At 37.8% G+C, this 14,212-nt stretch overlaps 1 protein-coding gene across 1 annotated transcript in view; it reads left to right on the forward strand.

Moving 5' to 3' along the window:
* The first annotated feature begins 2,254 nt into the window (after window positions 1-2,254).
* The window catches only part of inpp5d (inositol polyphosphate-5-phosphatase D), a 28,327-nt gene continuing 16,369 nt past the window's right edge, over window positions 2,255-14,212 (forward strand). Inside the window, exons 1-6 of the mRNA XM_067459628.1 lie at window positions 2,255-2,756; window positions 3,376-3,439; window positions 5,875-6,022; window positions 10,958-11,111; window positions 11,295-11,435; window positions 11,553-11,643. Of these exons, the coding sequence (XP_067315729.1) occupies window positions 2,617-2,756; window positions 3,376-3,439; window positions 5,875-6,022; window positions 10,958-11,111; window positions 11,295-11,435; window positions 11,553-11,643 (738 nt within the window). The 5' untranslated portion in view covers window positions 2,255-2,616. The remainder of the gene's footprint in view (window positions 2,757-3,375; window positions 3,440-5,874; window positions 6,023-10,957; window positions 11,112-11,294; window positions 11,436-11,552; window positions 11,644-14,212) is intronic.

Consider the following 14,212-nt stretch of genomic DNA (forward strand, 5'->3'; position numbering starts at 1 on the left):
ACACAACAAAATGAAACAAAAAAACATTAAACATTTCATTTGAAAACTTTCTTTCAAAATAAATAGAAGGTTTAAAACCTAGCAGTATGATTAACCCAAAATAAAACAATACAACAACACAAACAAAAATGAAATGAAATGAAACAAAAAACATTAAACATCTAATTTGAAAACTTTCTTTTAAAACTTGTAGAAAGTTTAAATTCTAGCAGTATGATCCCAAAACAACACAACGCAAACAAAATAAAAAACATTTCATTTGAAAACTCTTTCAAAACAAGTAGAAAGTTTAAAACCTGGCAGTATGATCACAAAACAACAACACAAACAAACAAAAATGAAACAAAAAATTTAAACATTTCCAAATTAAGACAATTATTCACTGATAATCGTTTTATCCATGCAGCTCTCAAACCTCATTCAAGTGTGTGTATATTCAAACATGGCAAGTAGATGATGATGTATGTATTTTTATTCTCATTTTATTACTATCATGTAATTTTAGTCTCATAGTCTTTTGCATTTGCATGGAAAAGTGCAGCTTGAACATTTTGCCCAAAGTCACTTTTTTATTCAACAAAGGAAGGATTTGGAACAATATTATGAAATGATAGACTTTTCATTTAGGAGGAACTGTCCCATTAAATACATCTAGGTCTCTATCATACACCGTATAACATACACACTGTTTTTAGTTTCAGCCAGTTGCAGTAATCGTCCTGCGCCCCCCTATTGTGAATAGTTTGTGCACCCATGAAAACTGTGTTTTTAAAAAAAAAATTGTGCTGGTCTGAATACGAGGTGTTCAGGCGCATTGTTGGCGCGTTGCCATTTTGTGGCAATTGAAAATAACTGCACCATTGACCAACAAAAATCTGGTCTAAAGTCAATGGCGAAATATACATTTTTTGTTATTTAAAGCTACACTGTGTGATATTTTCCCCCATCTAGCGGTGAAAATGTATATGACCATCCAGTGAATAATAGTTTCTGTTCCTCTCAATTCTGATTTCGTTTCAACTCATACGGTGGCTGATTTAGTCCCAGATTAACATGGCAATCCCCCTCTTCACATTCGACACGGTGCCATCGAGTGTTAAAACGCGAAAGGCGAAGCTTGAATTTACGGGTATGTCCCTCTTTGGCTAATGTATTTTCAAGATGGAGGAGCAACATGGCGACCAGCATTCGAACCCCTCACCCGTATGTATTTTCAATGGCATATTATAAACTTATGAAAATACTTTAGTACTTGAAAGAAGTAAATATATATTAATGAGCACAGATATTTTTGAAAGAACTAAGTGCTTTTAGCTAAGAATAAACTAAAAAAGTTACACACTGTAGCTTTAAAGAGCGCTTTAGTAATATGCGCCTATAGGCGGGATATTTCTCTGTAGGAAATCCGCTTGCTAATTCCGCCATGTAAATAGCGAATCGGCCATGGAATAAGTGCAACTGGCTTTTAAAGGGAATGGGAGATGAAACTCTGATTGGTTTATTGCACATTACACCCAAAATGCCACCATTACTCATTAATAAGAGAATAGGGACAACCCTTTTGGATTGTTAAACTAGCAAAAATGGATTCAGACAGACCATGTGCTCAGATCGTTAAAATAGGGCTCAGAGATTTACTGTACACAGTCAGAAAAATGTGCAAATATTGTGCCTTTAGGGATACAACAGCATATCACAAGGAAAGTAGCCGACTACTTTGTACCTTACCTATCCCTAAAAGGTGCAATTAGTACCTTGGAGTATGGTAATATGTAGGCCTATCCTTACAGTAATACTATAAACCTTAGTAAATAAGGTGCTAAGATGCCTCTTTAAGTGAATTGCCAAGGACAAGCTGTTGTACGCCTAAAGGTAAAGTCTTTCACTTTTTTTCTGAGTGTATTTCTGTATGCGACACCTGCATTAAAAGGGAACTTGCTCCATCGCATCATGTTGAATGACATTTCATATTCTTGTACCATCCATGTACATCTAATGTAAATGACAGATATAGATAACACCCAAATCCTGATGCATAACTAAAGATGTGCTCCACAAGTCCCTTCCCTTTTAGGATCAGTGGTTTGGTCAGAAAGATAAACTGTAAATGTTTATCTACATTTCACTTTGCATAATGGCCGTTAGGGCGACACTTGCATGCATGGGTTGTCCTCCTCATAGTTTTGGTTAGCAGGGTTAATCATTGCACTGAATGAAAATGCACTGTCGAACTGAACTCCTACACTACACCTTTTTCATCTCTTTCGCGGTAAAAAGAGGTGTTGGGGCCATGTGAACTTGTGACCAAGTCTTCTGTTCAGGCCTCCTCTCTTGCTCACGCTCTCTGAGTTTTCTCTGAGTGTGCACAGAATGAGGAAGTTCACCCTTGTGTTTGTGGCAGCTTCCTTTTTGCAGCTTTCGCCCCTCTAACAGGAAGAGAGAGAAGCAGCGAGCCTAGAGCCAGACAGAGCAGGAGCGGCTATCAGTTCTAACAGCGTCATGAAACAGACCGTGAGACTCTGAAGCTGGCCTCATGTTGATATCCTCTTGATTACTGCCGAGGCCAAAATAACCTGGGTGTCTCCAGACTGAGGAAGGGAGAAGTCTTTGGAAAGGATGTTTTCCAACCAGCCATGGTACCATGGCAATATCACTCGGTCTACAGCAGAGGACCTCCTCTCCAAAGCAGGCAAGGATGGCAGCTTCCTCCTGCGGGACAGCGAATCTATACAGGGAGCTTATGCCCTCTGTGTTCTGTGAGTATTGCTTGCTGTAGATCTCAGGTGGAAGGGTGCATGTGTTGTCACTAATATTAAATGTAACATGAAAGTTTTGAGTGCTTTGAGCAGGAATGTGGTTTAAATGTGACATCTGCGGTGTGTTTGACAATTTGCATGAGGTGACAATTGAGTCTGTCAAAAAACATGCTCGGTTTTGTGGCACTGGCCCTGCAGACTTATTAAATATAAACATGCTGGTTTTTGAAATGACATATTTTAGAAATGGCTTCCTTCCTCTTACTCCGGGTGCATATAGTCAATTTAACCACCAGGTAAAATGATAATTCCATGTGAACTCAGTGCCCGTTTGTTTTGCAAACTTATCTCAGGTTCCCTGTTTCCTTGCTAATTGTACAGCATGTCTGGTTCTGCTGAAGTGTGCTTTGTGAATGCAGTGAAAAGAGCAATATGATTCCTTGTACAGTGAATTATTAACAAACAGTGTTGTTGACTGAGAATGATGGAAGTCGGTGAGGGGTTTCCCATTATTGCTGCTTTCAGCAAAATGGCCCGTTTCCCTGTTTGTCTAAATTGTGACATATTAGATGACATTTTGTTTCAATATGCATCATTTATTCTTCTCAATCTTTTGCAGGTACCAGAACTGTGTCTATACCTACAGAATATTACCAAATGAGGACAAAAAACTATCAGTCCAGGTAAGAAATCTTCAAGTTTGTACATGGTAGTGGTTACTGACCTCTGGTGAGAATATTTTGCGTTGGTTTCTTTGGTGTAAAAGCTTCCTGCAATTGCTCTGCTTTCATACACGCACAGACAGGTGTTGCGTGCGCTGGGGGACTATTTAGAGATGTGCACCGACGAGACACTTAAGCTTGTGACTTCAGTTATTCTAAAGTCACCAGAATGGTGTTTTGTTGTTGTTGTTGTTGCTTTGGTGAAAGTAAAGCATATGGTGGACCTCATTTGGACTCTTTGGACACGTAAATCACACTAAAATGTATTCCTATGGTGTGAGATATTAAACAGTGGCATCTGCAAACATCTAGAGATTTTTAACTTCTCTTTTTTTACCCATTGTTCCGCTCAAATTTCACAGGTGAACCAAAAGTGCAATTCATCACATTAACTATACTGTAAAAAATAATTTAAAAAATAAGTGACACGGTTGCCTTAAAATTTTTAGTTCAATTAAATAACTTTTTTTTTAGTTAATACAATGAACATTTTTGAAAATCGACAACCTTTATTCAAATTATTAAAAGGCTTTGTAAGCATATAGGGTGTTTTATTTGTGAAGACGCAGTGAAACATGCCAAATTGTGCTATTTTCATGATTTGTCACATTTTTTATGTGGTTCAGATACAATAATGTTTCTATTTCTATTTATTAAACCAGTTTCCTTCATTGTATCAACTCAAATTTTTAATTTCAATAAACCCAAAATTTTAAGGCAAATTTTTAAGGTTACTTGACTTACTTAAGTTAAGCCAACTATATTTGTTTACAGTGTGTTCTACTCAAATTTGACAACTGAAAACACCCTTTGTCTCCATTTTGAACTAGATTTTATTTAATTGCTAAATATATTCACTATTGGAAGCTTTTTCTATTAAATGTTTTGCTCAAGGAACTTGTTTGTGCTTTCCTGTGCAATATTTCAATGAAATTCTTTGATTTCTCGGTCACAATTTGTATTTTAAATGCATTTGAATAATTTTATAATCTGTCAACAACACTATTTCTTTCCCCGTTGTACTAAAATGGCGGTCAAGTGAAAAAACAATACAAAGTAGAGACAGATATACTGCTAATTATGTGTTGTGCTCATAGTCTGCCGGTCACTTGACAAAACACTGTCCGTTTTTATGACAAGTTGCAAAGAACATCTGGCATCCCACAAGCCATTTACTATCTTGTGCTTGGTAATGAATGTGTGACCTTGTGACAGTTGGTTCTTCAGCTGCCGAAGACTCTCTGAGACCGTTGTGTGGGCGTCTTGTCTGTCAAACTAGTATCTATTATGTCCTCTGCATTAAAGCAGTCATTGGTCTACCAGCGTGACAGTGCAGCTGCAAAACCAACTGGTGGTTTTATTCAAGCTATACAAAACTCTTAAACTCGTGACAAACAAAATAATGAAAGCATATCTGGTGACCTTTGATTATAATTTGCATTGTTCTCTCTTGACGTTACATTTCGAAGTAACCTGCACTCAAGGGATGGGGCTTAACCAAAAAAACTGTTGTACAATGCCCTTCAATGTCTCTCTACCACACTTCTTCCTCTTTCAAGTCTGCGTTGCAGCACAGCCTCAGTTTTAATTTATCCATCAGCGTGGGTGTTAAGCAAGCCACAGGGTTCCTCTTGCACCCCGCCTTCAATGGAAAGTTTTTTTTTTTGTATAAGTGTCATGTAATTGAATTAGATTTGCTAAATTCTATTGAAATTCATAGTTTGTGGTGACATTAAACCATTGAGAATGTGGGAGTTTTTTTAATGCAAAGACAACGCTTGTTTCCTATTGCCAGTCGGACATCTCGTGAGTGGCCATGTTAGATTCATGACGTGTTGAGATGATTTTGTGCAGCGCTAAAACACCGCCATTTTCCTTAAGATCCTCCATAGCCAAAAGTATAAAGACTGTTTCATTCTAAGTTTAGGGCTATACATTTTATCTAACAGGGACATTTTGGTTGGCTGAAGGAGGACAAAGTATACAGTATATGTGCTACAATTCCTAGCTAGAATTTGTTCTTTGGATAGTATTGCATATAACTGGGTCAAAACATTTGCTAAGCATCAAGACGTAAGTCAAATCAGGCGACTAAGAGCTTACACTCCAAAGTCCTTTGGAAAAAAAGTGGCTTATAAACCCTACTTGGCAGCGACTGAGCACTTTTTAAAGGAAACAATGCAAAATGAAGAAATGAAATTTACCGCTATTGGCTTTGGACAAAGAAAAAAACAACAACTAAGAGAGTCACTGGAAGTATTGTTGGGAGTGTACAGGGGCATTTTTATGCTAATAAGGATTTTGAATATCATACGATGGCACAAATCGTGTGCATTTGAGCTCTAGTCTTCAGAATAGCAGATCTTTCTTGTTCATCTGGATTCTTTGCTTTGTAGGCATCAGAGGGTGTGCCTATTCGGTTCTTCACTTTGCTGCCAGACCTAGTGGAGGCATATTATAAAGAGAACATGGGTCTGGTCACCCACCTTCAATATGCTGTGCAAAAGGAGAAGGAGAAGGAGGAGGAGCCGGAGGAGGAAACAGGTAAGTGAATTACAATAAGATTTGTCCATAGTTTCAGAAGCAAATTCATGGTTGCTGTTACCATGATAATGTACATAATAAAGTGCAAAATCCCTAGAGAATATGCATCTCATTTTATTTTAACAAATTCTATCATTATATTATTTATTAATTTGCATTAGTTTGATTAAAGCAGTTGTTCCCAAACAGAGGGCCCGGAGTTATAAAAAGGTGTGTGTTGCCAGGCTAAGGGCTAGTGTACAGCTAGCAGATTGTTATGCAAAAGAAACCCATTCAGGGTGCAATAAATGATCTTACTTATCATTAGGGGTGTAAACCTACCCTCGTCTCACGGTTCGGTTTCGATTACGATTATCGTGTCATTGATTCGGTTCAATTCGATATCAGGGTGCATTGACGGTTCACTGCAACCTCATGTATACAATTTTGTCATTCAGTTATTTGAAACTGAATCTTTAATTTTACCTGCTGAAAGAAAACACGCTTATTAAATGTATTAAACAAAACTCAAGTCTGGGCACAGAAGACTACAGGAGCATTTAGAACAAATACCCAAAAAAGCTAATTCAGGAGGTGGTCTGGGTCTCTTTACTGTCAAAACTGAAGTCTAAATACATCTGGCTGAAACCACACATTTACATTTTACTCATCCCAACAATGCTAAAAATAAATAAACCTGTGAGAGCGTGTTATGGGCTATGTCATCACAGCAGAGTATCTCTTAAACAAGCCAACGAACAAACTATCGCAAATTAAACCGAAAGTAAAGTCGTAGGTGCTCATTAAAAGTAAAGAAACTGAATGATATTACCAGTGCTGTGTCCACGCTCTTTCCCATTGTGGTCTTTGATTGTGAAATCTGCTGAGGATCAATAAAATGCAGCACATATATGTTGTTTTCGGTGAAGTGAACTCCATTAAATCTGCATATAGTGCGGAATTGAAGATCAGATTTATATCCGTTTATCAGAGGCTCATTTACGTGCCCAAGTGTAAATTAAATAAATTTGATGAAGCAGAAAGCTTTGATTTACACTGAGTGCACGTGTGTTCTCCAGGTCGTGCTTACCGGGTTTTTCATAAAAGCCAAAATGTGTCCAGATGTCGACTTTTAAAGAAGTTGGTGCATTTTTAATCACTCGCACTCACGTCTCGCCTCCCTCTGCCATTGTATGCTACCGCGACAATACACGCGCGTGACAAATAACATTATACGTGACGTCAGTAACATTATAACCGGTTATGGTCTATTACTGAACCGATACCGAATCGTCCTCGTCTGCATCGGGATGCATCGCGATACATCGCAATACAATTCATCCCTACTTATTACGGAGCTACTGACTGCTAATGCAGTTAATTTGGCATATTTTATAATACAGTACCCACAGTATAGTGTGCATACATTAATGACATATTTCATTTTTGGGTGAACTAACCCTTTAAGATGCCACTACAGACTTTACATCACAAAATCAAAGAGAAGTCGATAAATAAGAACTGTATAAAAGGATTAGTTCACTTTAAAATAAAAAAATTATCCCATGATTTACTCACCCTCAAGATATCAGGGATATACAACTTCCTTCTGATGAACACAATCAAGAGTTATATTAATAAATATCAAGCTTTATAATGGCAGTGAACAGGGCCCAGGAGGTTGAAGCTCAAAAAAGTGTAACACTTACAATGACAGTGCAACGCCTTTCACAGTTTAAAATGGCAGTTACGCTTTTTTCGTAAGTTGAATATGGAAAGCTTGATCCCTGTTCAGTATAACAGATTGTGTTCACCATAAAGAAGAAGGTCATATACACCTTTGATGTCTTGAGGGTAAATAAAATCATGGGGTTATTTTTATTTTGAACTAATCCTTTAATTACAATGTTCAAAATAAATCCATTGTTTTTTCTGCATTGAAAATATTGATTTATTTGCCAAAGATTTATTTGATCAATTTTACGATACCTGCCATTCTGCACGACTGGTATCCGCTGATAGCTGGCTACTTTAAAATGCTTGGGTGAGTGTGCACTCTGTGAAGAGCGTCAAAGGTTTCTATTTACAACCTGTTTTTGCAGGGTTGAGCTTATAGCCAATCACAGACATACTGTTGAGCGTGTGAACACAGTGGCCAGATGTGTTGAAGTTAGTCAGAATCTGCTCAGCACCGCTTAGTTTGTTCCAGAGCCATAGAGAAAGAGAGCCGCGACAACGGAAGTTCAAAACGCTTGATAGTCACGTGATTCATGTAGACCTCGAATAGTTCCAGGAAGTGCTTTGGCGGGCAATTCAAATGGTTAGTCACAGTGACAGAACTGCGATTTTTGGTAATTAATAGTCAATAAATGCATTGATTTTCACTAATTTTATTACACATTGACATGTCATATTTAACTAATATGTAACTTTCCATACCTTGCAAAAAAAATAAAAAATTCCATAACGATGGATAAAACGGAATTAAGATGTGCTGATAATTTAAAATCTTACTGATTAAACGTCTTACCTTTTAAAAGTGCATCACAAACGGTCTGTTCTTCTGTAACTCTATGGCACAGCTGCTACTTCCGGGAACTATTGAGAGTTTCCACGAGCCGCCATTGCTGTAAAAAAAACAAAAACAAAAAAAAACGTTCCATTGGAGTCTATAGAGTTGTCGCGACTCTCTCTCTCTCTCTATGGCTCTGGTTTGTTCCAAAGAGCCTTTCAATGAATGTTGGTTTACTCGGCAGCCATATTTGCAATGCCTCCAAGCAGATGCCCATTTTGGGCATCCAAGTCCTATTTATTTGAATGAGGGAATCCTGAAACACTGCTTTCCAAAAGCACAACTGAATAACATTTCAAATATTTTTTGTGTGTAATAAGCAAAGTCTACTACGCACATTGTGCACCCGCCTATAGGTACATATTACTAACACGCCCTTTAAATAAAAAAAAAAAAATACTGCAAATTCACTTGCCTCAAAATAGCAAATATGCCTGAACACACCTAGTTTTCAGTACAGCATGCCCATAGGCGAACAGATGGGCGCGAGTGCATTTGTTATTTAAACGTTGTGCTGAATGTGAAAATGATAACTGTGTCATGCTGTAACTAGCAAAAAACAACAAAAAACACTTCCATCGCATTGCGCCGGGTGTATGATATTTGGAGTGTAAATGCAAAATATAGACCTGACACTTTTTCTACACTCTAAATGCTGGGTTATTTTTTAACCCAAAATGCTGGGTTAAGACTGCTGGGTAATTTTTGTTGGTTTATTTGATCACATTTTAAACACAATTGGGTAACGTTAGTTTCAAATTTCCAGTCGTTGGGTTAAACCTGCTGGGTGGCATGCTTGGTTGATTCTACCCAGCGCTTAGTTGTTTCACGTGCTTCCCGCCTTGATTCGTTTAAATTCGCTCCCAAACTGTCATTTTGAAAGGACAATGCAAAAGGAAAAGCCACTGGTTGCAGATGTTTTAAGATAAGTTCATATATTTTCATTAATAATCATTTTAATTAGCATAATTAGTTTTTTTTTTCTTCTTCGGGGCAACAATACGCTTACATGACGTTAAGACGACAAAAGTTTTACCTCAGAATCCGATGCAATGTAAGTTACTGACTCGTTAGTTTAGGTAACGTTAACGTTAAGTTAGGCATGCGAGACGATAGATTAATACAGTTTGTTATTACACAGAACCATGATCCCCTTATGAAAATTAAACATGTTTGTATGTAACGTTAGGGATGTCACAAGTACCGGTACTTCGGTACCAACGTGCTACATACTGAAATGTTAAAAATGTGACGATAGTATCTGTATAGCATCGACTCACAAGTAGACTATATTCGGTCCAGCAGCTGCGTTCAGTCGTGTCACGCAGGGCTCCAGACCGTAGCCGAATAAATACGAGTGTCTGTGTAATTAAATACTATTTAATAAACACAGACTCAAGTCATGGCAACCCGTCAAAATAAAAGTTCGATTTAAACGCGAATAAATTAAAGATTATTTTAGGTTTTTAGTTGTCACTGTTGCCAATTTTAACACATTTGTGTATTGTACCATTTGTCAAGCAATAAAAATGATTGTTTTAACAGTCTAAACATACATTCTTCATTTGTTCTTTCATGATTGTCTAGTTTTACAGTAGGCTAATGCAGAGGAGATTTTTTAAGAACAACCCAGCAAGAATAACCCAGAATAGCAAATCCATTAATGGTAAAAAATTGACTACCTTTTGGGTTTTCTCAACAGCCCAATCTGCTGGGTTAAAATGCCACTGGGTTAATTTAACCCAGCATGTGTTCTGTCCAATATTTACCCAGCGCTGGGTTGCCAATTGGGTTGTTTAACCCAGCCATTTTTAGAGTGTATGTAATGTGTTGCTTCATTTTATTTGTACTAACTTTTCAAATTAGTCGCTTACATATATTGAGATTTTTAAGTATAAAACGGTTCCAATCACTTTTTATTATCTGTCCAAATAATGATTCTATTTCATTTAATTAAGAAATATGAGTAGCCGAAATCAATATTACCAACAGTTTCTTTGATTTTATTTTGGATTTATTGTCAGCACAGGGCCTGGGCCTTGGATTTACTATTCACATGGCCATGGTACTTTGTACTGGGTGTGGATGTTCATCCGCCACCACCAAAATCCTATTGAATTTTGCAAGCAATATAATGTCTGAGAGAGCCTTAATGTGGGTGCATTTAGGCTTGAAAATATGTTTCTCTACAAAAGGGGGGCAGCAAACATTTGGAAACATTTAGTTATATCCCCCCTTTTCCATCATTATTTTCAATGTAGTCTCTGACATTTTGACCCTAGTGTACTTTTGGGAACTGTGACAGTAAATGTAAGCTTTACAGTTAATAGCATTGGTTTCATTAACTTTACGGACTCTATTTGGTCAAATCTCCATTTCCACAGAACAACCTAGTTTGCCACCTCAGTTGCCGCCCAGGAATATCTCAAGTAATGAAAATAAAGATGGCCACAGTGATTCATCCAGAGGAACAGAGCTTGTCCGTCCAACCATATCAGACACCTATCTCCAGCGTTTGCAGCAAATCGACATATCAAAGTAATATTTAGTACAATTAAATACAAATGGAATATTTATCTGTCTTATTTGGATCAGTTACATTTCTTGTTAAATTCATTATAATTTAATTCTATCTGATGTATAAAAATGTTACACTGTGTCAATTTAGAGTCAATGTAGCTTTGTTCTATTGTGCTAATGATTCTTATGTTCAATATCCAGTATATCGGAGGACCATCAGAAGTCCATTCAGGATTATTTCCGCACATCTGTGTGTCTGGATGCAGAACAGGTGCAGAATGGGAACCCAACTCTTCCTCACTTTAAAAAGCTCACACAGAGTATCTGCAAAAACCTAAACAGGTACAATTGTTCTGAAAAATTCTAAAAATGTATTGCCCTTGTATGACTATGTTTGTATTGACACGTTATTTATTGTACATTTAATTGTCATTAATTGACATTCCTACATGCTCGTAGTGAAATTGCTCGTACAATTCCGAGTCTTGAGGCACTGCAGAAAGTTTTGGATCAACCGCTGTCTCCTGGAGCTGGGAGACTAAGGACTCAGGTTAGTAAGCATGAATTTAACCCAGGGTATTGAGAGGGACAAGTACCCCCAATAATTGGAAATTACCAAATTGTCCCCCTAACATTGGATTTTTCTTAATGCTGCTCTCCATTTTCCTGTTTTTTGTGAGGATGGAAGATGGAATTTTTTTATTTTTAGGCTGGTCTGCTCAGCGGTATAACAGTGCTCGTCAATTTCAAAATGATGGCCAATCAGAGCATAGAATGCAGGGCTTAAAGCAACACTGGGTAACTTTTGCTCTCCGGGTCCCCCTACAGTTGGGAAAAAATAATGTCCTCAACTACTGTCGTAAGCTGTCATCCTACAACAGGGGATTCCATCGCGCGTGCATTTGTTGACATGACAACCCTGATATCCCTGAACTAGTGATGCGCGGGCCTTCTCATAACCCGTGGGCCCCGTATGTCTATTTAATGGTCGCGGGTGCGGGGCGGGTTGTAAAAATATATACAGTGGTGCGGGGCGGGCCAAATAACTTCATAAAAGTGGCCCCGCGGGTTGATGCAGCACTAACAGTTCCCCTGAACACTGCAGGAGGAGTTCACATGCAGGTGTTCTGCTTGCGGTGCGTGTGAAATGTCTTCATCCCAGGTAGAGTCAGTGGAATATGTTTCAGCATGTCATATGAATATAATTTCATGGGTTTTATTTTTTTCAAACGCCAAATAATAGCGATGCTCACATTTAAAAGCCAGCGTCATTATAGTAGTCTATTGGTTACCGTTTTACAGAATCTATATGATACTTCAATTCAGTGTTTGAGTGGTAGGCAATCACCATAACAAGCCTGACAGCATCGGTCGGGCCGCCTCCGGACGCCTCCGGACGCCTCAGGACGCCTCCTTCAGCTCACGCCAACGAGCAAACGCTGGTCCAATGTTGATCCTCGTCCTGCCTTTAATCCAATCACTTTTTCGTTTCCTCTTATTGCTTTCCAAAACCTTTTCTTTCTTATTTGTCTCTGCTGCTTCGAACATGACTATATTATCCAACGAACAAAGTTGGGCTCGCACGTCCGAATTTAAGGAAGTGTGGGTGTTGGTGGAAGTGACGTATATGCCGCTTTTTGTTTGGTTAGTACCCGAAACCCGAAGTTTAAAAGTACGATTAAAAACGATAGAGACCCCATCAAGCTATGGCAGACGTGTCATTCAACCTATTGTAAGTCGATGTATCATCACAAGAGTCTTGAAAATATATTATGAAGGTTGAAAAGTTACCTGGTGCTGCTTTAATATTCACTCAAGATAAGTGTGAATTCCAGCACAATGCTTTTGGTTTTACAGTGATTTTTTTTTTTAAACCCTTAAATATTGTTTAATCCTTTATTAATTCATGGTTACGTCCTTGATTAAACCAGGAAGTGTTGTTGTTGTTACTGATTTTAATGTCCACCACCCTCCTGAGGTGACAATATGAGCTTAAGTCTCTCTGTGAATAATAATAAATAAAAATAACTAATTGAATGTATGAAAATAAGAGAATTTGATTTCATGCACAAAATATAAAACTCAAGTAGGTATTGGGATTGCTTGTAACAACAGTAGCCTACCCTTTTTAACTGACTTTTTACTGATTTACATAATTTATGGGTTAAATAGTAGATTTCAAAGTACTTTTTAGCTGTAGCAGATAAATATTAGAATTTTAAGCTAAATCAATCTTGAGACAATGCGCAATAAACCACTATTACTGATGTTAGAACCAAAAATGTGTTGCAATTAGGGTTGTCAATAGATTTTTTTTAAAATCGCGATTAATCACTTATCGTGAAGTTAATAATACGCCATTTAGCTCATTTAACGCATTCATTTTTTCATAATTTCCTATATCCAAAGTAAACAATCAGATTGAAGGGTGATTCTCAAAAAACGTATATTGCTTTATTTGGCTATCCACCTGTCACTCAAAGTAACCACGCCCTTAATTATGCAGAACTTTAAGGCTTTATAATTCACCCCCTCACAGTTGTCATGAAGGACAAAATTAGCCGTATAGACCAAAAACACAATTTGTACCAGGCTGTTAAGCATGTATTTTTATTCTTTAAAGTTGGGAATTTTAACATGGGGCTCAATGAAATTCCGCTCCCTTCTGGAGCCTGTCCCTAGTGTCCAGTTTAGGAATTGCAGTTTACATTACTTCCGTATTGGCTTCAAGAGAGATCGCGGGAGGTTGCCGCTTGTCAGACACGCGCTTACTGTACGACTCCGGTAACGTTACGTCGCTGAAATTGCGGTCTTCAGCAACAATCGGAGAATATACAAAGCTTGTGTTTTAAAGCAAAGCACACAGTGGAATGAATAATTCACTAAAAACGCAATGTGAGTCTCTATTCTCTCTGATATGTGTGATGTAACGTTAATCAGCCTGACCTTCTTTACATTAGCGCTGTTTTGGACTGTTTGAATGAATTTAATTACTGGGTCACTGAACACTTTCCCAGAGTTTAACGGCTTAAAATGGCCTGATCACAAACAGAGAGGTAGAATCGATCGAATTAAAGGGTTGCAATGGAAATTTTCTCTTACCAGGGTTGCTGTAGTTG

This window comes from Pseudorasbora parva, chromosome 12, assembly GCF_024679245.1.
Source record: "Pseudorasbora parva isolate DD20220531a chromosome 12, ASM2467924v1, whole genome shotgun sequence".
NCBI lineage: Eukaryota > Metazoa > Chordata > Actinopteri > Cypriniformes > Gobionidae > Pseudorasbora > Pseudorasbora parva.